The sequence below is a fragment of the Haemaphysalis longicornis genome, unplaced genomic scaffold, assembly GCF_048455015.1.
Source record: "Haemaphysalis longicornis isolate Haplotype H1 unplaced genomic scaffold, Haemaphysalis longicornis Haplotype H1 scaffold_9, whole genome shotgun sequence".
Lineage (NCBI taxonomy): Eukaryota > Metazoa > Arthropoda > Arachnida > Ixodida > Ixodidae > Haemaphysalis > Haemaphysalis longicornis.
Genome location: NW_027526460.1, coordinates 47,282,603 through 47,308,636, shown reverse-complemented (window position 1 = coordinate 47,308,636; position 26,034 = coordinate 47,282,603). Strand labels below are relative to the sequence as shown.

General features: G+C 46.9%; 1 protein-coding gene across 5 annotated transcripts in view; it reads right to left on the bottom strand.

Annotated features, from left to right (window-relative positions):
- Positions 1–26,034, bottom strand: part of Shal (Potassium voltage-gated channel protein Shal) — a 240,323-nt gene that overhangs the window by 15,759 nt on the left and 198,530 nt on the right. For 2 of the 5 annotated variants that reach the window (XM_077683969.1, XM_077683970.1), the window contains exons 3-4: positions 23,571–23,753; positions 14,187–14,342 (exon numbers count right to left, since the gene is read on the bottom strand). In XM_077683969.1, the coding sequence (XP_077540095.1) occupies positions 14,187–14,342; positions 23,571–23,753 (339 nt within the window). Of the gene's footprint in view, positions 1–11,437; positions 12,878–14,186; positions 14,343–23,570; positions 23,754–26,034 lie in introns of those variants that run through there. The other 3 variants (XM_077683971.1, XM_077683972.1, XM_077683973.1) reach the window with 2 other exon arrangements.

Here is a 26,034-nt window from a genome sequence, read left to right as displayed (position 1 = left end):
GACATGGCTGTGTTTTAGTGAACATCAACTCTTTCATCGAAAAAACTTACTCCAACAATGGGGGCTTTCCTCAACAGTCATCGACTGATGGAGTAACACGTGCCCTCCACTTAGAGTTGTCTATTAATTGGCCCTCGCGCTACAAACGTCTAGCCTCCTGGTTAGCTCATCTGGTAGAATAAACGACTTTCCTGGGCCCGAAGGCCGGACCAGAAGAATTCGTTTTATAAATGCGTAGTTTTATTATGATCGTGTGCACCTTCTTTTTGTGGCCTGATGGCTGCATCGAAGGTGGATGGCAATTTATTTTAAAATGTCAAGCTAACATAAATGTCTATCTTTGCTAAATATCGCAAAGAGGTTTTATTGGCGAGAAGGTGCGCGACGGAAGAGGCGCCGTCAGAAGAAAAAGGAAAACAGGCACGTTGGAGGCGTGGTACAGTCGGCTGCTGGACGGTTTTTGGTGAATACTTCGACTTTATTTTGGTATTTAGTGTGCCCTACATACCCACAACGATCACTTAGAGCCCGTCAAACAATAAAGAGCAGGCGGGACATGGCTACCGAAAACCGTCGCGTGTAGATTACGTTTTATGTGGAGGTGGGAAAAGAGGTCTTGCAATAATAAAGGAAGAGTCTCTTCTACGAACTACCTGTGTGACCATTCAAGTACGCTACATCAAACTTGTTACTTACGATACACAATTTACGCTACCGCATGTCCTGCTGCCAAAAGGTGCCGCCGTGATCTGGTCGTGGGTACACAGCTTAACCCGAACAAACAAGGCTTACAAGTCCCGATCGACACGAAACATAGCTGACGAAACATAGCAAAGTGTGTTACGGCTTCTTGTCTAGCGGTTACTTCGCTACTGTTAATACCCTTCGGTGATGCCCAAAGAGGACGATGAAGGAGTAAAAAAACGAGCACCTCTACGAGAGGAACGGCGCCTGCCACAAAGAAGGGGCTCACCGCAAAGACGAGGACGTCGTGGCCCTAAAAGAAGAGTGTATCACCGTGCGTCTCCGACGGTGCCTCGCGGGCGGAGAGCGGCGTTTCTAAGAAGCGGCGAATGGACGCGTCGTCGCATTGTGTGCGAGCTGTGGCGACGGCGGTCAGGGCCCCGTGGCTCTTTCATGCGCGCAGGAATTAAGCGGGCGGCCCCGAGGAAATTCCGCCGCTTGCGACCGAGCCCCGCAAAAAGAACGACGCGACAGGAAAGACCGCTCCTGTTATTCTGCCCGGACGCATTGCCAAGGCGGGAAATGTCGGAGACGCTATTCGTTCGTTTTTTTATTTTCCCCCTCTCCTTGGAAAACATGTCCCGCGCGCCACCGGGAGGAGCTGAGGAAAGAATAAGGGAGATAAATGTTTCACCCCCTGAATGTGAGCGAAGCGGACGGGTGATAAGCCAGTGCGTATCAAGTTGGAAAAGTAATAAAAAGGCACGACGCGCGACGCACGACGCGACGATACTGGTCCGCGCTGTAATAAGCTCACTAATCACCCGACCAAAAAGCAGAAAGCGTTTCTCATTTTGCGTTGCAGTATCGCGTGCGCTGACTTTCCCATTTTTTTTAGGAACTGCTTAGCGACGTTTCTTCATTTGAAATCGGCTAGCATCTCCGTTCGCTTCTCTCCGAGCGCACTACAGAAAAAAAAAAAATGTTTCCCCGCGTATTTGGCGGGGAACCATTTTCTCCCTGCGTCTTCCAGCCTCTCAGTATTATCATCTGTAAGCACGTCGATAGGAATAAAATGTGAGAGCTATTATCGTTTTTTTTTTCTAAAACCGGAAAAAACTTGCACGCCCCCGTTCAGAAAGATGGCTTACCCGCCTAAAGGGTATACTTGAGGCAGTGCACCCTTTACAGGGGACGCTCGATTTTTTATAATGACTATGAGAGAAATGAGGGACAGAGAGACAATTTGCGTTAGATACTGTATTATAGCAATGCCATGTATTTACGCTAAAAATTTGCCTGGATAGGTCTGCGAAAGCGCACAATTAGCTGGCGCCCGCAATGAGAGGCGCTGCCGGAAAGCACGGGGCCTCTCCCACCAGAACTAACGCCAGCCCCAACACCTGCCGCACGGGTTACGCCATCAGCATAAACAAATCGATGGGAAGGATCAGAGTACAATCCAGGGTCGCTTGGAGACCGGAGAGAGGCTCAACCACTACTCTACGCCGACACAACGCAGAACACTGCGTTCTAAGTACTTTAAATATGAACGAAAGGCTGCCAAGGAGAGAAATAAAACGCAAGTAAGGAGCGCGTGGCCCGAACCTGAGAAATAAGTGCACCCTATCTTTCCATCGCAGTTCATCCCTGGTTACCATAGAAACAGCACCCCCTCCCCCGTTTCGCTGTAGCAACGCGCTCTCACCTCGTCGCAATAGCAATGACGCTGGTCACGCGGCCTCCGCATCCACGATGGAACCGAAAATGTCACGATTAGGTGGAACCCGTGATGGGACAAAACATCCAACGGCGATTTTTAAACAAGTAAACTCCGAATACTCCCGGATGCCTCCTTCACCGACAAGGTAGCTGAATTATCAACTATGGTAGAATACCGCGAATTGAGAAACCCAGCACACGATTTGAAGTAAACGTGTACCCTGCGCATGCGCCTAAGCGAGCACGAAATGATGCTGGAATGTACCGTGCCACAGGCGCAGACACGGTTTTCGGGTTGACTTTTGTGTGGAACCATGGCATCAGCTGAATTCGCGGTGGTAGCGTTTGTGTTGTTCAGCGACGTGCCCACCGAAGTAGGTCAGCAATCAATAATAATAGTAAAAGAAAAACCGGAGTGGGCCCCATGGTAAAGTGTTGTGCGGCAGACCACATGTATGCGGATTCGATCCTGGCTCCTGTGGCAGTTTTTCTTATGGAGAAGGAAAACAAAAATGTCCATGTGTCGAAGGTTCGGCGCACGTTGAAGATTCCCAGGTGAGGTGCTGCCGTTCATCCACTACGGCGCGCCTCACAGCCAATGTGTGTATCTTCGGCGTGTTAAAACACCGAAGTGTTATTTTGTTATTAAGCAGCATGGTGAAGAAGCGGTCCCGAAGGCGTCATGAAGCGCCTTCTGGAATAAGAAACTGTGTCGTATTAGTTTCTGAGTTAACAATCTCTTCCAGCTTAAAATTATCCTAAAATAGCTAAAATCATCCTACATTACTGTTTGTCACGCAGGAAGTATGCTACAGTTTTTTTTTGTGTGAGCTGATTACATCGATGAGGGTACGCACTCAAAGTCAAAGTCAAATTTCTTTCACTTTCATTTAAGCACGTCCGTTAATTTCGCATTATAAGCACAGAGAATCTGCTTTGAAAATGCTCCGATCATAATATATACATGTTCCCGCCGGCACTTGCTCAGCCAAACGGCGTGTATGCATGTGGAGCTTTCCCTAAAAGAAGAAAATCTTAACCAGAACGCGATGAAATCTTTTAGTCTGGCAATTATTAATTAGGGCTCGTTCGGGCAGTAGAATAAACAAAGCAGTTCTTACTACACTTACTTTTATATTTAAAGATGCATCCGTTCCTAAGACAAACAAATAAAAAGCAGTTATAAGGTTTACAAGTCGCAGGGGTTTTGAAGTTTTGTATGTTTAGCGGTAAATAAAGGGGATCTGTGCGCGCACAGTACCGAACGCAAACAAGTGAGTCTCTAGAAAAAAACCTCACAAACTAACAGCGACGCACCGTCATATCGAATGAGCGCGTATCGCTAGATTTGTTCCGCAGCCACCCTGCCGCAGGATAGAAAGGACATTTATCACACGCGCTACAGAAACGAGGCGGCTGTCGACGGGAATTCGGGAATTTTCACCCAACGAGGTGTCCTACCACGCACGGTCCAAGCATCGCGAGTGAAAACACTACGCCACGAAGCCTAAGTCAGCAGTGACGGAGCACAGGCGAAGAGGCCTCTCCTGCCGCGTGCAGATCGCATCCCTTTATCTACTGGGCGGATCGAGAGCCTTGTTAAGTATAACGTGTTTATCTCACCGAACGCCTCGACGCGAGGCCTTCTTCTGCGGGGAAGGGGGAGGTCCCTGCTGTGGAGGTTGCGACGGCGCTCTCATTCCCAGAGATCAATCGGATATCACTGACTTAAAGTTAGTGTTTAAACCGGTTAAAATTTCTTCGCTGACTAGAATAACTAAAAAAAAAGACGTTGGAACATTTTCTCACGCTTAGGAGTGCACCTTTTTCTCCCTTTTCCTTTCTTCAGTGGTGCACCTCCACGAGGCTTCATCGTTCCATAAGGAGCTCTGATCAGTGCAGTTGATCACCCAAAAACGTGGCACGGGAGTACTCGCACACAAGAAAATACGCGAAGGGCACAAACTTCAAATGATAACCCGTGGACCAGCGGGATAACAGAATGGTTACTTCTAAGAAACCGGACCAGGAATGATACGTGACTCGATGCTGGAAAAATCATGCACCCCTCTGTCTAACGCCGGCGATAGTTTAATTGGTTGATTGATTGATTTATTGATTGATTGATTGTGGGGTTTAACGCGCCGACACAACGCAGGCGATGAGGCGCGCCGTAGTGGAGGGCTCCGGATTAATTTTGACCACCTGGGGATCTTTAACGTGCGCCGAAATCTCGAACACACGGGCGTTTTTTTTGCTTTTCGCCTCCATCAGAAAAGCGGCAGCCACGGCCGGGAATCAAACCCCCGTCCTCATGCTCAGCAGCGCAAACGACGATAGTTTAACGCGAAGCTTTCTCGTGATGGATGCTTTGGTTGGCCAATCCCACACAGCGAGTATGTGCTACTCTGGAGGAACGCACCACTTTTCTACAACACCCACAGCAACTCTCGGGTGTGCACTGCGCATTCCTAACGTTCGGGTTTGGGCTGTACGCGCGAATCAATGCCTGATTCGACCATATCGAAATGGAGCCCCCGGAGAGACGCTGGCTTCATAACGCGAGGGACCCAGGTTCGGTTTCGGCCACGGAAGGAAGCGTTGGTTTCTTTTACTTCACCCACGATCATTCATCATTATCGTCAGAGAAAGTTGGCCTTCCTGCACGGCATATTGGAGTACAACGGCATCAGTGAGGACACTAAAGCTTCGCTTTAATAATACGAACAAAATTGGGGGAAAAGAGCGGATTGGGGTAGTGCAGGCAGATGCCTTCGTTCTGCAGTGGACGGTGATGAAGGTAACGAGGACCCTAGCTTCAGACTATTGACGTCTGAGGGTAACTTTGGGGTATCTTTGTTTTATTTATTTTTTGTCCTTAAAAGATGATATTGACGAATGAGGCGGAGGGATCGCAGAGGTGAGCGGTCGATACGCAAACATGCAACCGTCCTTATCTTTCTCCTCCTGTTATTGCGGTCCCAGAAGGGTCTTCACAGCCTGTGGTACGTGAGCACCCAATGTACGCAGATAACGGAATGTAAATAGAGGGATCAACAAAACGGAAAATGGAGTGTAAATGCGCAGAAAATCTACTTCTGGCCAGGGCTACGCCAATGTCGACTAGCTGTGAGAAGAGTCAGACTAGAGAGACATAGACAACTCCTGAGAGGGGCAATGCCAGCTTGGCAACATTCTTCGTCAATAACTATGAAAAACATGCCATAGCGGAATCTCCGGTCTTAGGAGGCCCCATTACAGCCTTTGACCATGGGACCGTCTTCTGTATATAACCACTACGTACAACTTCCAAAGACTAACAAAATTGATTGATTGATTTATTTATTTATTTATTTATTTATTTATTTATTTATTTATTGGCTGACTGACAGACAGACTGACTGACTGACTGATTGATTGATTGATTGATTGATTGATTGATTGATTGATTGATTGATTGCTTGATTGATTGATTGCTTGATTGATTGATTCAAGACGCTAAGATCCCATAAACGTGGCGACGTGCGACAAACACAACCTCAATATCAATGCCTAGGCACCACGTAATTAGCAGACAGATGGTCCCGCAAAAATACCGGTCTCCTGAGTGACCCAATACGGAAATAGCGTCACCAAAAGTGCGGAATGTACACAGCGGCTCGGATTCTAGGATGTGGACGAGCAAGAAGCCAGCGATCCTGCTTGGCTTTTCTCGCCTATGTGTCAGGAAATAAGTTTGCTTATCTTCATGCTGCAGTACTTGTTACACGCCACCCAACCACCCATGCACCAAAGCTACGCATCGGTGATCTTTTCTAGCTTGGCAATATTGCAGTCGAAAATGCTGTTTTTCAGCCTTTCTTTTCGCCATTTTAACATGATCCCACGAAATCGACCAAAAATGCGAGCTCACAATAAAATTGGTGAGCCGTGGGTTTTAAATAAAACATTTGTCTCGGACCCTTCAAAAGTGGCCACAAGAAGGATAAGGCGTTGTTAAGACGGCTTTCAGGTCTCGTCAGGTGTCATGTTTCGGTGAAGTATCGACGACAGGCAGAAAGTGATAGTCCTCGCAGGTGCTAACCTTGCAGCCCAGCAGACGACATGGTGCTTGTGCGTGTGTGTGTGATCGGGCTTGTGCGTGTGCGTTTGTGTGTTCTGTGCGTTTGTGACGTGTGCGGTCTGTGCGCCCTCGGCGGCGTTCACCAGGGTATGTTCCTTGGGGCAGCGCTTCTGCGTGGTGCTTGTGCGTGTGCGTGTGTGTGGGTGGTCGGGATTGTGCGTGCGCGGTTTGTGTTCTGTGCGTCTGTGACATGTGCAGTCTGTGCGGTCTCAGCGGCATTCCTCAGGGCCTCTTCCTTACGCCACTGCTGTTTCTGACCTCGAGCTGTCAATTTTTTTGTATAACGAGTAGCATCACGGGCGCAAATCTTGTTTTATCTTATTTACAATTCCGGATCGAGATAAACTAATTTACCTGTCACCTTTTTTTATGAACAGTCAAAGTTTGTTCCTTACGTAACTCAACAAGCTTAAATATATAAAAAGTTGTTCACCCGCCAAAAAAAAAAATAAAAACACAGGGCATTCTTTTTTTATAAGCCTGAAGCTCCCCTTGAAGTCATTTTCATAATTTGATTTTTAAACACGAGCAATAATATATCTACCAACAAAATTCAGCGCTCGAAATACACGCTTCAAGTCACGAAATATACTGACATGCCAGCTACATAAAAACAAAGGAAAAGAGTGAAATCTGTCTTTGAAGTGCTGCCATGTGCGCGTACGCAACTCTCGGCGAAGGTAACGTTATCTTACAGGGAAACAGGTAAGACACCTCCTAGAATAATAGAAAAGGCTTGGTCGTGTCCGTTGAAGTTTCAGAAGCGTTTCGCGGAGGCTCTAAGGTGACGTCGACCGGTGGTAAATCGAGCAGGTTTCAGGAGGGGGCCCCGAGGAAACGCACGCACCAAGACAAAGGCATGTCGGCGTGTGGGCATGTACTCACGCATAGCTGGACGACCCAGCGAGCCCTCCAGCGTCGTCCAAAGACGGGAAACAGGCGGATACGGCGCACTTGCATCTGTCGGAGGGGAAGGCGGCCAGCGTGAGCCATACGAGATGCCAACACTGTCATAACTGTGCACCACTGCCACGGAGTGCCCGCGTTCCGTCGGTTGAATTAGAGTAGGTAGCCCGCACAGTAGTAAAAAGTAGAAATCTCGCGTTCGGAGTGACTTTAAAAGTTGTCGGCCAAAATACGAGGCCCAGTGTTTTGCGGAGCTTTGCGTGTTGTGCCGCTGCCCAGACGTGGTCAGATTGATGACGTTTCGACGCAAAGCCCAGCTTCTGCCGCGCATGCTCGGAACGTTTGAGAACGCGCACCGTCCTCCAAAATCGTATCAAGAGCATGAATATTTTTATTTGAGCCTCCTCCGCATCTCTTTCTGAAGTATCATCTAGAGCTGAGAAACGATTGCTGGTAACTTTAACCTGCCTTTCTCTGTTACTCGGTACAAGGAACAAAGGCAGGCTATAACGCGTGCTGACCAGCCAAGTTCGCAGTCGTATTAACTCTTTTGTAATATGAGCCACATGGTCTTACCGGCTGCCTCCGACAATTCACAGAGAATGGCGAATTTAAAGTAATGAGCTAATGACGGCGATTTCACATTCCCAGAGCAGCTGGGCTGACAAATTATTGTGGGGGGTGCACTGTAAGAGAAGCTGGTGGTTCAGCTTCCCCACAATGCCCTTGATTGAACAATACATGCAGCTAGCAATGGAATTTGGGTGAATGACAAAGGTTGTTTCAGTAAAGGGGAGGCCAGGAGGTTACCCCGACAGTGTTTAACTGTGGGACCTCCTTCTGTATGTACCAAACTGTATATCAATGTGTAAACTGTACTAAAGCGAAAACTTTCTTAAGGGTATCGATGGAGTCCTATAAAAAAACTAATACATTTCCCCATAGACCGGTTAGTCGATTAAAAAAACTCTATTAAGACCACTGCACACACCACGCGTGTGTGAAAACGAGCTTCCATTGTGTCAAAACGGTTAGTTGAAAATCGCGAGAAAGTAACGGTTCTAGGACACCTTTATCTCATAAACCATGGATCGGTATACATTTAGACCATTTGTGTGCGTGCGTATACTTAGAGCGCGAAAAATCGTCGCATGGGTTCTTTCCTCGTTTACTGTTGGGGATTTGAAGATACTGCGATCTATTGGACGCACATTCAGCGAAAGTTGGACGCACTTTTTAGCGAAGGTTCTGACGCAGGTTTGACGCAGGTTTGATGTGAGAAAGCGTTCGCGCTTTTCTCAACATTCTTTGGGAAGGGATGGTAATGCTTTTCCAATAATAAACCTTCAAACCTTCGAGCATAAGAACAAGAGTTCAGTCTTCGCCGTGGCATCACGCGATGAGAGTATGACGGCTCTGCAATGCGCGGAGTCAAACGGTACGCTCTTTGATCTCATTCACCAAGATTGCTCTGTTGTCTGCATGAATTGCTCACTCGAATGCATTGCAGTGAAGCTGAACCCTGGGACTGCCTCGGCGTATGCTAATGAAAGGTTCGCAAACTAGATCAGGCAAATGACGTCTTTGGTATTTATTACGCAGTCATAAGTTCTATGGTTACAACGAAAAGAAGAAAAAAAAAAACCGCTCCTCAACCAAAGCTTCAGAATATGATTCGCGAAGGCTGGAATGCTTTCTCGGTTCAGCGTGAAAGCTGTCAGTTCGAGATGATTCTGGCAGTGTCGTCAAAGCCCACTGCTGTTACTCCCGAAGAGTAGTATAAAGGATGATGAGTGTTGAAAGTGATAAGTTGCACATTGTTCGCGCATCGCAGTTTATATATATATATATATATATATATATATATATATATATATATATATATATATATATATATATATGTATATATATATATACTATGTAACAACAATTCCTAGTACTATGTTATTTAATTTTATGTTTTTTAGCTTTAGCAACGCTGTCATGGCGCGCGATCCTGACATAGAATTGGATTCGGACGGATAGTCTATTAACTTTGGTGAATGTGACATACGCCACTAGCACTTGCGGGATGCCAAAAATCCATACACCATAAAAGGATGGGACTAGCCTATGGAAAAAGATTGTTTCGTTTTGTCTTGCTAGGACAGTATTTAATGTAGTTCTTTCTACGCTTTTTCACCTATCTGGTAATGGCAGGTCTCCTTCCCTACACGCGCACTACGAGGGGAAACTTTCTCGTTGGAAACCATGGAAAAGTAGTCACCTCTAAAAGAACATTTTTAAATCATGTTCACTTAATTAGTCCTGGATTGAAGCGAACACCATTACTTATGCAGCGCAATCTGTTATGTTCACGACAGCGCACAAGACGATGCACTAAAACGGCGTACGTCACGAATACACCGACCTTCATAAGGAGAAAATGCGGAGCGGATGCTTCTGTGAAAGCTAATTCTTCAGAGATATACGGCCGATTCACCCACAGCAATACCCTATGCATACGACCAATAACACGTCATTCTTCAATACCTGGCAACAATTGGTCATCCAGGGCTCTCTAAATAGGAATGTAGCTTTTTTTTTTTTTGCGTTCGTACGCTGGAATTTGGTCACATTTCGGTGCATGCTAACTCTTAACTTCCGTTACCGCGCTTTTAAAGAGTGTAAATAGAGTTAGAAGCATGGCAAAGGGCTCGCTCAAATGAATAGTGCAATACAACTGGCGTTGGAGAGGCCACCATCTCCCGGATTTTATGCGAAGCTCTCTAGCTTTCAATCAGCGCTGCCTACAGTGGTGTTCCTGAGACTGCCACGCTTGCTCGCCCTTTCGTCGATCTGTTTTTTGTGACAGGTAACTCAGAGCGCCATGTCGTGAAGATCCTAGCTAGCTCACATAACTCTCTTATGTAAACAGTATTCAGTCATATGACTGTCGATTTTCGTTGCGTAGGCCAAGGTCCTAACGCATATGAACGTTGGAGGGTCATGTTAGCGTTACGTTACCTGCCAAAGTGAAAGGGTGTTTTGGAACTTGCTCAGAGATTTGCTAAAAAATGCGCAAAGACGTAAAGGTGCCGAGGAGTAGATACATGCATTCAATGTCACGAACGTCTCAAACTTTCTTGCTGCATAAAAAAAAAAAAAGACGGCGTTAACGCGTGAACTTTAATAAATAGGTGTATTGTACAATCTGACTCTAATTCCACGTCCAACGCGTGATTAAAGTATGCCACAAAAGTTACTTATACGTCACAACCTCTCTGTATATATCTCTGGACCATTCTTCATCACGGCAAAACTCGAATACTGCTGAAATACCGCATAAAAAGTGGGTGTTCAGTTGTACAAGTGTCGAAGGCTGGAAACATGGACGCTGCAATAGAGCTTTGGCTGCATAAATAGCGTATACTGTTGTTGTCTTTGCGGCACCATTTCAGCGTGACATTTAAAAGCTAGCTAACCACAACGTTTTGTGCACAACGGAGCAAAAGCTTATCGATTGTACTGTGGTGCAAGCGACTAATAACCAGCTCGTGCCTGGCGCAGAAAAGCACCGACCTCGGCCTCTTCACTGAGTGGTAATGCGCCGTGTACTCATATGACGATAAACCACCGTATGCGTCGATAGCTGATTGGCCTATTGTTGGAGCACTATTTCGCAAGAAGCACATATTAGAGCGAAGCATGTCGGCAACAGCATTTCTCGCAATAAAAAGGTGCGTACGTCGTAGGTATTTATAAATACGTACAGTCGGTAAAACGCTTGTCTATAACAGCGATTTCAACTTCAACCAGCTACTACCGAAAACTGCCGAAACATACTCGTTCCAAACATGTCGGAGGCAAAAGCGAAGAGCTAAGACTTCAGAATTCCGCAGTCGTTTTATTCAAATCCCGCTCCGTCGGGGCAGAATAGGGCTGAGAGTACCAAAGCTGTGTTATAGACAAGCCTTTTACCGGCTGTACGTCGTACGTATTTATAAATACAAGTCCAAAATGGCAATGACATGCTCAAACGGTAGCGCTATTACTGCCTGAGTGTATTTGTGACGCGACAATGTACAGAATAAAAGCTTACGCAGGCATTTAAACTACGTCAGACGAGTGTTTGCGCTATGTCGTAGGCCGCTACTATACATCTTCAGTAATAGCGAACGGGCTTTGAAGGACGACCTCTGCCCCATATTCCGTTTTTCGTACTTCGTACACTGGCTTCTTTCGTTGAATTTGTGTATTTTTTAAACTCCAGTTGGTTGACCAGAAACTCCCAACAGGTAAACAGTACTATGAAAATAAGCGAAGAGCGCATGCCTTCATTGATTAGCGACAGGAGCAGGTAATATATAGCGCTGAATGACTTTGAACGCCTTCACGCCGCTGCACCTCTTCGAGGCTCGCTACGGTGCCATACCTTCACTTATCCTTTGGTCAACAATAACGGCCGAGTAGAACATGCGATGGACGAATGAAGGCCACGAACAAGCATACACGTGTAAGTGCGGAAGCGACCGGAAAGAGTGGTCGGAATACTGCCGAGTATGGCACGGCTTCACCATTGATTGTTTGGGAGCAAAGTTGTACGATACTGGTTGCGGAGTAATGCAAGCTGGACGTCTGGACGAATAAGAGCTGTATATAGCACCATAACGGGCGACCACGCCGATAAACCTTTACGCGCTCTGCTACAAGGGTTTGAGTACCTAAGCCTAACTTACAGCACAGGTACACACTGATCCCGGCTCATTCCCCTATCACGGTGCCCTCTCTCCTGCACAGCTCGAAGTATATGTGAAGAAATCGCTAAGCGAGATCAGCGCACTTGACAACATAGAAGCAAATGACGCACAAGATTTTAAGCGTCATTTGATTGTTGTCGGCAGTGAGCATTGACCAGCAATGTCCGCAGCGATACGCTCGTAGGTCATTCCTGAGATATTTCAATGATCAAACTCGAATGTTTCCTGTGTGTAAATAGCGAGTGTTCCGAGTGAACGCTGGAGGACTTCCAGTGCAAAGTGCTCAACAGACGTCGCCTCCGTGGTTGTTTCGGTAAAAGGGAATGTACAGGGCCCTAAAAAAACGTGCGCGAAGCAATCTTTCTGGCTTTGGTCCATTCGCGAAAGGAGGCTCCTAAACGCCACGTGGTGCAACGAGTTTTGGACGGCCGCTCCTACAGGCTGTCCGTGTCGGAACCGGAGGATCCAAGAGGAGGCGAACACGTTGTGTAGTAAGAAGGCCGTGGCGGGTGCTGAAGCGATCAATTTAACGCACTTCAGGTGAAGACGTGTGTTTCCTCTGGATCTTCAGGTTAAAAAAGAAAGAAACGTTCGCGAAGACGATGTGCGCCGCCTTGTTTGCTCTAGCGCAGCGTATTCCCGGTCGTAGCAGGGATCGACGATTTGTTCATCACGTTCAGTCCGAAGCGACGTCGACGTGATGCTGAAAAGTGGGGGAGGCACAGATGGCTGTTGTAAGTTGTGCACACTCTGCAATGTGTCAAGTTGGGTTTTTTTTTAGCACATGTAAAGCGCCGCCGGAGATCTGGCGGGCTGCACTGCACTGAAACCACCCCAGTACCACTGTCGGTCCTTTCTTCAGGCTGCGAAACCGTGCGCTGCGAGAGTTACGACGGGCACGTACGAAAAATGCACAGAAATCTTGGGAATTGTCGACTAATGCGTAAGCATTCCTACGCCTCTTCTTTTATTGTGAATTTTCCCGCTAATTAAGAATTTTCTTACAGATGCAGGACGGTACACGATTGGTGGTTTTTGACGAGTCTGTTTATGCGTGTTTCGGTTTGTTTTTTCGGGGATTCTCTATCTTTGCACTTGTCGTGCGAGGGCGCTGTGTAAGGTGGACCTTTGTTTAGTTGGTTCATTTTTAAATTTTGTAGTTTTTATTTTTGCTTTTAAATTTGTGTGGATCAGATATCTCCGCTTACGCTATTATAACGATTAAGTGCGACAATTCCCCCAATCATGCATTTTCCTGCACATTAAGGATGTTACATAGTTAGTGCTGCAGGGTTATTTAGTACTCGGTTAGTTAGTACTGGGCAAATTTAAGACTGCTTACGCACCAAAAACAAAAAAACTGGCGCGAAAAGCCAAAAATTGCCCGTCACTGACATCCTAAATTTGACTTTAGCACCCAAGAGAAACTTCCATATTTCAATCTCCCCCCCCCCCCTCCAAGAATTAACAGTTTATTGTCATCGTAGCTTCCTTTCCCTTTCCCCGCTTTTAACATTAAAAATTTAACAACCGAGAACACAGCTGAGAGCAACGGCTCGATATTGCGGCTGATGCTTACCCCTTACACATCAACAATCGCGTCCGCTGTAATTTAACTCACCCAGCGCTCGGTTTCACATATTTAACGCGCGTAAGCTGGAAGCGTCCGGCGAGAAGCGCTCTTCAAAAGGCGAGGCAAGGTTTACACCCATCGAGTTGAATAAGCGCCGACGTGCAAGCTGCGGGCGTCGACGGCTGGGGTCACGAAAGGCCGCGCAGGCGCAGGCACGGTAACCAAGACAGGCATCTGAAGGCGGCAAACCTTTTTTAGCGTGCGGGGAGGAGGAGTAAGGGAAATCGGGGATGGCATTCGGATGCTTTATCACACTGCCTGCATCTATAACGACACAACCACGGCGCTAGCGCTATGTTTTAAGGGCAAACAGAAAAAAGCAAGTCGCAGAGGAAGATGAACAAAAGACGGGGCAAGCGCCGACAAGAAAGGCTCTGACCTGGTATTTTTTCTTTGAGCACCTGCGGCCGCAGCACGACTGGAGCAGCGACTTGTCCTCGGAGCCCACGGACGGCACTGGTGACAGCGGCGGCGTCGAGGACGGACGGTTCGGCTGCCCATTGTAGGGAACGTCGAGTTCCACGAACTCTCGGTCCTGCGTGCGTGTACAGAGACACGCCAACAGTGTCACCGCAGCGCGGGACGCCAAGCCGTGTCTGCTGAGAAGGACCGCGTGCTCTCTCGCGACTAGAGAAGGATTGAACGAAGATCTGCTGGTAAACCGTTTGGAATGCCCGAGCATCTTGCTCCTTCCGTCGTTAAAGTTTCGGCATACCGTCGTCATCGAACGCATTTCGTTATCTCTTGACATCTACTCTGTCCTGCAGTAGCCTCACACTCCATTTTACAGTATTTACTAACGGTGACTAACGGCGACGGTAGGGACGCCTAGTTCGGCTGCTTATCCGCGGTGTGGAGAGCGCCGGCGGAAACTGCCCAAGCTGGTAGTGCTCGGGAACGCTAGCCAGTAAGGAAGGGCAGGAAAAAGTGACAGAAGACGTGCCTCTTTGGCGGCGTCGCTCTATTCATTCGCGAAGGCAGATCTGTTCACGCGCTCTCTCCACTTTTAAGTTCTGTGCTCTCCTGTCGACCTCTAGGATCACACAGTGACGCAGAAAACTTGCCGACCAGCCCTATCTATTGCGCACGCCATAATAAAATCATGAGTCATTTCACTCTCTGAAATATGGATGGCTAGCGAAGCTGAGGTGACGCAGAAGTTTTAATAAAGGTGTGAACTATTGACGGAGGTCGTGCTGCGCTTAGCCTTTCCTAGACCTAATTCAATTTCGGTTGATGTCTGAAAATTGCGAGGTAGGCGTATTCGTTCTTGGGGGTAATCGGAACCCGACACCTTACAACTGAGTCCTTATACGACTCGTACACGTTTACATTTTTTGACGTTCCGGGCGTCCGGACTATGCGCGGCTTCCCTTTTACGATGACAGGACTGAAATTCGAAATGGGGAGCGCCAACTTTTCGAGTCAATGCAAGTGCGGAGCCAAATGAAAGCAAGCAAGCAAGCACGCAAACGCGCACGCACAAACAACGCACACACACACAAACGCTTCGTGCTATGGAACGCCTTGCGCTTCAACGACAAACAAACACACAAGCACGAACGCCTCGCACAAGCAAACAAACATTCAAGCAAGCGGACAAGCAATCAAACACACAAATGCACACACACACGAACGCCTCGGGTTACGAACGCCTCGCGCTTTTGCCCGAAATTCGGGATCTGAGCTTTTGCTCACGCAGGTTTGTTGGTGGACACGTAAAATCCACGGAGCTATAAACAGCTTCGCTGTAAAAAAAAACAGAGTCATTGTAGAAAAATAAGACACACCGCAGAGCAGGCGCTCTTCTGTTCCTTACGTCTGTATGTGTAACCTTTCTTGCCTACGCGTTTGTTGCTATCTCGCCTGTTTTACTAATGCTAACAGAAGCTAGCTGGGATAAAGTACACTACCACCGTAAGAGCACTCTACCCTGATACTACTCAAAAGTGGACAGGTGTCAGGAACATTGCATAATTTTTGGTTTTCTTTGACCGCCACTCCCTGTCTAACTAAGTGGCGGGGGAAAGTGGCCTTCAATTTAGGGGGCATTTACTTATATTTTGCAGAATCTTCACACCAGGTATCGTCACTGCCATTACGGCGGAGGACACTTTATTTAGTCGTTTAGCGGTGGCATCTAAAGTGTTACTCAAGGAGTCCGAGTGCAGTAGGCGTAAGTGCATTTAAATTGGCACATTAGACACCAAAATAAAAGAGCCACACTTAGGCTACGTGCCTGGAACTCATCTCTCAGTGCAGCCGAAAGATGACGCTGTGAACGTGCTCTCGACCTCTGCTCCATTAATACTGCAATAATAGAGCAAAGGTTTGCTCAAAGGTTTGCCTGAGGCTAGCAAACACAGATCAAATCGGGCTGCAGTGACAGATCTGTGCTACAAAGAAGCACTCAGAATGGCCAACAAAGGTTTTTGTGTGATTATGGAACGGACGAACGCAAGCACGCTGCTGCCTACCCAAAACCAGCATTTAATTAAGTATGCACAACAGATATGAAATGAGGAAACACCGCTCACAGGTGTCGCCCGAGTAGTAGGGCTTGGTAACGTGTTTCAGAAGCGACCACCTTATACTAATAGCGCTTCAAGCGTGGGTACTATTCCTACATATTTCCGGCGGCTAAGAGTCCCACACTGGTCTTACTTTGATAGTTTGCTGCTCGTACAGTGTGCACAGGCATTTTGTCGCACAATTTCTAGCCCGACAAACGGACGAAAAATAAATTTACGTAATTTAAGCGGTCTTCATCAGATGTGGGCGTGCACTCTGAGTTATGATTACCGCTCGGCACTCGAGATTAAAGCATCTGGATCAAGCTCGCTGACACACAGATTTAGTGGAATCCAGCTGTTGCGAATCGAGCGAGTTTGTACGGCGTAGTAATAGGCTTCCGCGAGGCTTCCGCGAGCTTAAAAGTCCCCCGAGGTACCACTACGTCCGCTGTCAAATCCCACCGGTCATAAAACTAATCTACGCTTTTTTCTCTTTTTGTATTTTTTTCGCAATCAGGCGCGAGGCCAACCATCATAAATCATAATTTATTAAACTCAACCTGCCCACGATTGTGTCACGAGGGTACCGATGCTCTTATCTACCTGCCGGTTTCGGTGTATTCTTGCATTCTGGCACAGGACACATTCAGCGTATACGTTTGGCTACCCTTTACCTGTACTATCCTATCTCATAAGTTACTCCTAATAAGTTTCTCCTTCTACTTCAAACTTCCCCTCAAGTGTATAGGGCTTCAAACAATCCAAAGTCCTCATTAGTATTCAGCTGCCATCTTTCCACGTTTAAATCTCCTTGCAAGACGCGAAGGCAGGTCCAGATCATTCTAATCGTTGTTACGTAGAGTGGCGCAAGCAGCCCGAAAGGGGCCATGCAGACAAAACACAAGTTTGATTCACTCGAAAGATTGCCTCGCTAGAATCATACTGACACCACTTTTGGCGCAAACTTCACCCAAATAAGCTTTAAAATTAGGAAAAAAGGGAATGGCCATGCGACCCACTAACTCGTTTCCCTTAACAGAACCTGTGATGCCATATGTGCCCAGCTGTGCGATTGGCTGAGGCCGGCAAAAGCAAACGCAAATTATTCAGGGATTATAAGCCTCCCGAACGAGCTATTTGCGCTTTAATGTAGTGCACATTCATTTTAAAGCAGTAAGAATAATCGGGTAAACAATGAAAGTTACGAATATACCCGTAAACATAGAAGTACCTATGCGCACTGCTGTTGGTACTGGGCGCACTGTGCTTGTAATTGTTTTAGCTGCACAGCAAGCAGTCCACCGCTTTGGAGTTGTCTCACACGACACTGGCCGATTGGCGAAAGCGACGTTGCCATATGTGAGCTTGTTTGTCGAGCATACCCCATGTTTCACGAAACGATTACTTTTACGGTAACAAAAAATTCCCCCGCATTTCCCCGTGGGGGAGAATGTGAAAGTGCGAATGCACGGTTGTCGGCCCGCTTGCGGCGCTTGCGCTCGGCCCCCGCAGCCCACCGCCTCGCCGCCTTCTCTTCCATCTCTTCCATCGGGTTTGTAGTATCACGTGTACACCACGCAGTTATCAAGCCGCTATAACGCCGCTGAGTCGCCAACGCACGCCGCTGACGACGTAGTTTGAGTGCGTTAAAGATATAAGGCGCGTTCTGACACCGATATCAGCGTCGCGTCCATGGCTTATTCGGTAGAGCGTCGGGCTGCGGCCCGCAAAGTCCTCGGATCGAAACCTGGCGCCGGATGCTGTTTCTTTCTTAAATATAGAGGAGCACTGCGGACGCCGACGCCGCCGCCGGCGGTGGATGGTTTGGGGTCGCTTATAAAGAGCATTCGCTCTTAAAAAACAAGCCAGGTGTAAATACGCGCAAGAACAAAGCGACGGTGGACAACGGTCCGTGGCTCAGTATGGCAGCGCCATCTGGGAGGACTGACGGTAAGCAAGGCTGCAGAGCCTAATGACGCACTGGAAGTTCGTTTCAATACCCGCCCTTTTGACTTCACCGCAGACGTCACGAAAACACACGACTTGGCGGGAGATTCAAGATTTTAACCTAAATGGATTAATTTATCAGTGAATGCGGAACTATTTGCTGCCGTATAAGCGCTGGGAGCAATAATAAAACGCGAAATCTTTCGAATAAAACAAACTTGTATTTTGTCTGCATGATCCCTTGAAAGACGATAACTAATGTTTCGTCGATTTATTTTTCATGATAACTAATGTTTCGTCGATTTAGTTTTCATGATAACTAATGTTTCGTCGATTTATTTTTTTAAGTACTTCTACTTAATAACTAAGGCCAGGGCTTTTTACAAAGCCTTTACAATTTCTACCGCTTGTACCCGGAAACATTTTGTCGTATTTTTTTTGTCGTTTACTTCGGCGTTAATTTCAGCGCGACTGCGGTAGCCAAAACAGCCACGTGTAGTAGCCAGAACGAGAGCAAACAATTTGGGAACAGGGCCGTCGTGGATGGCCTAATCTGCATCCAGAACAGCCTGCAGGGAAGAAGCCAGGGCCCCCTGCCGTGGCGCCGCAAGAAGGGCGCGCGCAATCAAGCAGCCACGCCTGAGCCCGCGCGAATAAAATCCCCAGAGCACGCGAACAGCTGGCGGGAACCCGCTCGTCAAGTGTTTTCAGCATTAACGTAGCCACCCAAAAAAGGGCACGGTCGAAAAAGAAAAAGAAAATAACAAATGATTACGTGTTAGGGCCGGAAGAAGCCAACGTCAGGTCTTGATGAGTTCCTAACTCTAAATATTTTAGACGGGGCGTAGAGAGTGGGCGTCGGACGTGGGGGAGGAAAGGGTAGTTGCAAATAAGGCCTCAGGCGTTAGGAGTGTGCGAGCTTTTAGGAGTGAACGAAGCTTTAGTAGTGAACGAGGATTGAGAAGTGAACTAGGGGTTAGGAGTGAAAGAGTTTTATAACAAGGCAACATGTGCGAACAGCTGAAGTGCACGCTACGAAAAAGGAAGTCTTTTTGACTATCATAAAGTCCGTCACTTGGACCCCCAGAGTTACGTAGGGCACGAGTGGTTTTCCCGCCATTCACGTATTAGCAAATTGATATAGACAGCTTTAAAAGTTGGCGCTACATCAAGCTGTCATGGTTACAGAAGTCGCCAATGTCCTCGCCAAATATGGCAGCCAGTGGGACGGCTATACGCGTGAGGAATGTCGTGTTGGTGTGAGCTATAGCCCGACGTTCTCTTAAACAACGAAAGCTTAAAGTTTAAAGTTAAGGAGACACATAAGGGTTGAAACTATAGTCGACCCCTATCGATAAGACACCGTGCCGTAAACACAAATATACCACCCACGGCAACAGCAGTTACTCAATAACGCAAGAACGGCTAAAATCTAGAAACCTGTTTCGCCTCCTCATAGATTATCTTCTTGTATTATAATCTGTGACGTCACAAATCATGATGGTGAAGCTTCATTGGCGCAGCTTGCCTAAACATTTGTCTGAAGCAGAAACAGACACGTTTGTGTAAGATGTATGTATGTTGGAAGTTCTGCTGAGCACAAAAAAAGAAAGCCAAAGAGAAAATTCATTAGGATTCCTTCATGGAGGCTACGATTGGTCCAACAACGTTGTCGTAGTGGATCGCCCTGGCTTAAGTTAAAAAGTGGGAAGCAAGTCAGGCTTCAACAAACAACCCGTACCAACGTCTCGTAAGCTGTTTTGGAACTTCGAAGCTCATAAGTTGGGATGTGATATTATGCCAGTGATTTGGGCTTCTTATGAAGAGCGCACAATGCGACTGAGTTCGTGTCCCACAGAGTTGGATGGACGCAGCAATATTCCCTGGTACAAAGCGAATCTGTAGGATCTGCGAATGGGCTTTACTACCATGGAGTAGATTAATAATGTTGTCAGTATCGTCCTGCTGATTGGCGTTGTATTTATTTCATGTGGTGCGCTAATCAGCACCGCGTTTGCAACGCAGAAGAATTACTCGCGCTGGCATTTTTATGAGCACACTAGAAATTTCGCTCCATGCTTACAGAAAAACACGTGCCCTTTTCCCGCTGCGCTATGGTGAAGCTAGTGATACTTCACAATGGGTCGTATGCAGAGCTAAGATGATACTGCAAACAAAAACAGGACATTTATTTTCTGTCCAAACTATGCTATAATGGGCAGCCGAAACGATTCACGCGTGTGGTTTGCGAGGCTTAGGCCTCAGTTCGTGTAAAGGGTCGCCAGGTCGAACGTAAAACCATCTCCTCGTTGCCAACACCGTTAACAGTGTAAGTATGATCATTCTCTTCAGGGCTTCTATAGGCGATGTAGACAACGGCTGTGCTGCCTTCCTGGAGGACTTAAAGACGACCGGCCACCTAGACAATGACAAAGCGCGCTTTTTATACAACGTGAGAGCAGATAATCTCTTCTATTTGCCTGTCCAGAGCAGCTCCGAGCAGTTCCTGGGCACTCCAAAACTGCTGTCGCTATAGACATTCAATGGGCTGCACGGAGCAGCTCTGGAGCAGATCTGAGTAGTCCAAAATGACAAATAATAATAAAAAAAAAAACACCAAAAGTTAGGGAGTCTGTTTTTATGGCAAAGGGAGACCCGGTGGGTGGAAATTATGACACTGAGATTAAAACGGTGTTATGCTGGGACGACGCCGGCAGCATGGATTCTATCAATAAAACTAAAGACAAGCTGTTTCGAAACAATCGGAGAGAAGTTGAGGCAGTGGGAACGCCATTGAAAGCTTGTAGTCCTATGCAACGGGCTCCTTTCCCTTCTAGAGCGACGGGCCAGAGCAAGTGCTCCGAGCTAACTACATCACACAGTAAACAGTACGGTCGAGCTTCGTTATAACTAACACTGATATAGCGAATTATGAATTATAACAAAAAAATGCGAAATTTGGTTGTTGTGAATATACTAACGAATCAAAGGTTCAATGGCACGTGTGCTGTTTATAACGAAACGTTATCACTTTAACGAATGACTATTGCTCACCGCCTGGCTGCAACATGTGGGTGCAGGTAGTATGTGCAGTGATGGGTTATACGCGCGAGAATACGGAATATAGTTATAGTGTAGTGCAGATGTTAACATAGTGCTCTTTAGTTTCATTCCATTGTGAAAATAAGTGCATGCCGCTTGCTGGGCTCATCTCGCTTTCGATATCCAGCAATGAAGGTGCGTACTTTTATAACGAATGTCGGGTATAACGAAGAATTCTCGGTTTCTGCGGGATTATGTTATAACAACGTTTGACACTACATACGCCACTGGAAACTGACAGCAGAAATCTTACTGGGTAGCAGCACCATAACGACAGCAGCGCTCCCATCGCTAAACTGCGCACTAGGAGAAAAACTCCCGAAGCTTTTATACGGCAGTCGCTAGTGTGGGTCGTCATTTCCCCCTGTAAGACTGAGTTAAGGGACTGCAGACAGTTTGAATTTGAACTGTCTCGAGACACAAAATTAAGGTATTTATTGAGGTTCCCCAGGTTTCCCCTTGTTTCTACACACGTCCCGAAACGATTACCTGTGCCAGGCGTGACATCGAAATGACAAAGCAGTAAACCTCGCTCTAACGAAAGCGCTTTATTCGAAGTGTTTTACTGCCCCCGCTACAGTGAATAGAGGGCTAATTGTTACCGCTTTTAACGAAGTATTGGTTATAGCAAAGCTGGTTTTCTGCCCCGAGGACTTTGCTGTAACGAAGGTATACAGTAGCCGACCGTTTTTTCGGATTCCAAAAATTCGGTCCTGCTGGATATTCCGAACTTTCCCGACGAACCACCAGTTTTTCCCCATGAGTAATGTATAGTAGTAATAGTAGTAGTAGTACGAAACTTTAATGAGCCATAAAGTAGGAGTCAATTTCCTGCCCAATGCACATTTTGCCTGGCACACTAGTCCATATTTTATTAGAGTGTGCGCATAACCCCGAAGCGACCACCTGGACATCCAGCAACTACTGGCATCTAGGGCATCGGACGCCCGGTCATCACTTGGATTCCCGGACATGAGTAATGTATTTGAACAACGGATATTTCGGACCACATACAGCCAAAAGTTCCAATTTGCGGGCAAAATTTTACGCGACAGAGCCATGGTGCGACTTCAGGACGACGCCATTATGAACCCGTAATCACCTGGCTAGCTTCGGATTGAATGGGGATTGGCTTGGCTCCCGCCGGGGTAACAAACTTTAATATTGGAGTCCATAATTTTGCTTTTAGTCTGCGGCGGAAGCCATCTCGAAAGCCAGAAACGGGTCATACGTGGCCAGTTTTTTTAGACACCAGTTTTTTTATTCACCAATGCACTAGGTGACACTAGCTTATAAGCAACATCATCATCACGTTTGTCCCGAACCATTCGCGACTTCTCCAGTCCCATTGAAATGAAATAAAGTTCGTTTTCGCGACTCGCGGATATTTCGAACTGCTCTTTTATTCGTACTATTTTTCGTTGTCGTCTAGGTCCGATAAATCGGTAGGCTACTGTATTGTACTTGCTCCTAGTGAAGGAATCGTTCTAAAGTCACAGGAGCAAAAACGGGGTGCAACAGAACGATTCCTCATACTTCCAAGACCATTCCCTCGTAGGCTGGAGACATTATATCATCGCCTACGACTGAACTCGGCCTACACCAACAGTTACCTTTTCCGCCTCGGACTGACGACCAACCCGTACTGCGAGAACTGTTCTTCTGTAGAAACCGTTGAACATATTTTATTAGAATGTGTGGCCTACTAGGCACCAAGATCCCGTTTTTTTTAAGATATTGAACGCCTAGATCAAGGGCCGATTACTTTGAAGACCATCCTAGGACCTCAAAGCAGCGTCAGGCTTTAAAAAGTTTGTTTTCATATTTGGAGGAGATCGGCCACATTTCAAAATTGCAAATTCTGTGACACAAACTACAAAATAGTCCGTCAAGCCCATCGAGCCACGCCAGTGTGTTTTTTTTTGTTTTTCTTTGTTTTTTTTTCTGCCCATTGCTTTCTAGGGCCTGTTTTCCCTACATCTCCGACCCCTAGCAGAGAAGCATGTAGGCGATTCCAAACGCCGGCAAAACTCTCTGCTTTTTTCAATAAAGAGCCTTCTCTCTCCCTCATATAAGAGCTGCCCTGCCCAAGGCGGGCGCCTGGTCACCCTAAGCTTCGGTGGAGGAGGCTTGGGTGCAGGTCTGCTCGGCAGCACCCCCGCCGCGCGACCCCGCGGGGCGCTGTCGTCACGCAGGCGTACCGTGGTCTTCTCGAGGCAGCGCAGCAGGTGGTGATGCTGCAGCTCGAAGATGTCCTCGGGGCTGTCGTCCAGATCCTGCCCGCTCTCCTGGGCCGCCAGACGAGCCTCCACCGCTTTCTTTTTGCTCACGAAGGCCGCGCCGCTGGTCGCCTTGGCGATGCGGATGCGGGCCATCCGGGCTTTCTGCACCACGCCCAAGACACAACGCTCGTCACGCGCACAGTTCTCTCACTCTTGTTCCCTGGCTCCCGCAACGTGGGGGCACCGAATATGATCGTTCATACTGCTCGCAATCGAACATTTGTTTGAAGAAAAAAAACACACCCATACATTAAAAAAATCAAAAACGTTTGCTTCTTGTTTTGTGCGTGACAACGTGGCCTAAGGGAAGGGAGCAGAGACAAATGTGGACACACGATTTCTTTATATATATGAGAGAATAGGCTCACCTTGACAACGTAGAAAATAACATGAAAGTTTGTATGAGCGAACTAGTATAGTATAAGCACACTTAGAGCCGTATTCTGAGTCCCTTCTCAACTCCATTTGCTGCCTCCACTAGGCTGAGGGGAGGATTCCACAACGCCCGTGCATGGGGAAATTGATTTCGAGGATCTCCTCCACTCGTGGCTCGAGTGGAGGAGGGATTCAGGATACCTGGGTTACTGTCCTTATTCGTTCCTTCAAACTTTTGTCGCTGTCTTTCGCGCTGTTTGTCGTATAGCTACGTCACCAACTCGCCCAAATAGCTACACGCTTGCAGGTTTTCAGGGTGGTAAGAGGCGCGGACCGAACTTGAAGCTGTTGCGTCGAGCTGTGAAGAGCCCACCGTTGAATGAGAAATCCGTTCATAATATGTGCTTTAAACCTAGAATATACTCTTTTTTTTTTGGTTAAACAGAATTTACTTAAGTAGTTTGGGATGAACGTAACTGTATTTACTTTACTGAACCATAAAAATGCCGCGAAATAATTTCAGCTTTCTATAACCAGTTTTCTTATGCACGTTTACGCAGTTTTAACATTGCTGCTTGCGAGAATTCCCCTATGACTTCATCTTGCTTGAACCCTACCTGCTTTGTGTTTACGGACGGCGATTTTAAAGCATTCTAGGGAAGCTGTCAATGCTAAATTATTGAACGTCTTCAACATTTCCCTTGAGCTAGCTTTGTTCGGAGGTGGTCAGGGCTCCCAAATAATATGTCTTTCGCGGCAAATCGAAAAAAGAAAGCGAGAAAAATGTGACGCTCACTTATCCTGCCCCAGTGTGCTGCCACAGTACCGAAAATATCAACATAACTTTTTTCTTGGTAGCCTCGTGTGCTCGGGCAACTGTTGTCTTTGCAACATGTTAGTTTTAGCCCTTTGGGACACGGCGTGTACAATTGTACACGCGACTTTTAAGAGCATTTTTGTGAGTTACAATCGTCGTCATCCCCACGTCAGCATTCGCATTTCCCGCTCTACGGCAGGAAATGCGAATGCTGGCTGAGCGGTTCAAGTAGTGATCAAGAACACCTACTTTGTGGTTTAAGAACACCTACTTGACACACAAAATGCTCGGCGCGTCAAGTGGGTGTTCTTAGTTTTACGTTTTCTATCTAGTTAAAACGTTTATTAAAGCAAAACTGAAGCTGTTACCTTAATATATAAGGGCTACAGATCAGAATAATGTGTATACGTTGTCTATTGTAGCAATGGGTAGGACACGGTGGCCACTTTTACGATGGTGTGTTTAGGATTAGGACACGACCTAATTTATTAGCTACTTATTAAAAATTGTTGTTTATGTTTGTGGTTTTTATGGTTTTTCAGTGAAATTTTGGTTATCAGAAATATACACAGGTAGTTTCAAATTTTTCTGACGGCTACATCCTAATGCATGTCGCTAAGGGTTAGTGAAACAACTGCGCCATTTCAATAGAGTTCCTAAACCGTGCCGGGCTTCCTATAAAGCGCGGGCTGCTGTCGAAATACCAGCCTCGCTAAAAACAACCCCAACTTCAGAACCTGGCTACTGCAAAACAGAGCTTATATGCGGATAATGAAGGGTACAATAGGGGGAGCGGATCGAATGCTTCCTAGCTAAATTGAATCAGTATGGCCCCGCCCCTCTTAGGCAAACTAATTCCGACTGCGTGGGGAAGAGTAATGCCTATTTTGCGTGGCTACTGACCCCTCGAAAAGGGTGTAGCTCCTTTTCTTTTATTCTGGACTTTCGCAGCGTCCTCTATTTTGACTGCACTCACCAATGACGACAGCGCTACCACATTTTTGTTACGTCATGCTACGAATGAGGCCTACGGCGATAGCAAGCCGATTGATGCGTAGCAAACAGTGGAGGAAAATGAACTTTTCCGACTTGCTAATTGGACGGTAGTCGTTACCCAAGCAATCGCCGGATAGCCTACATGTTCGCAGTGTCAGCTATCATGACGGAAGTCAGTATTGACGACAGCGTTGC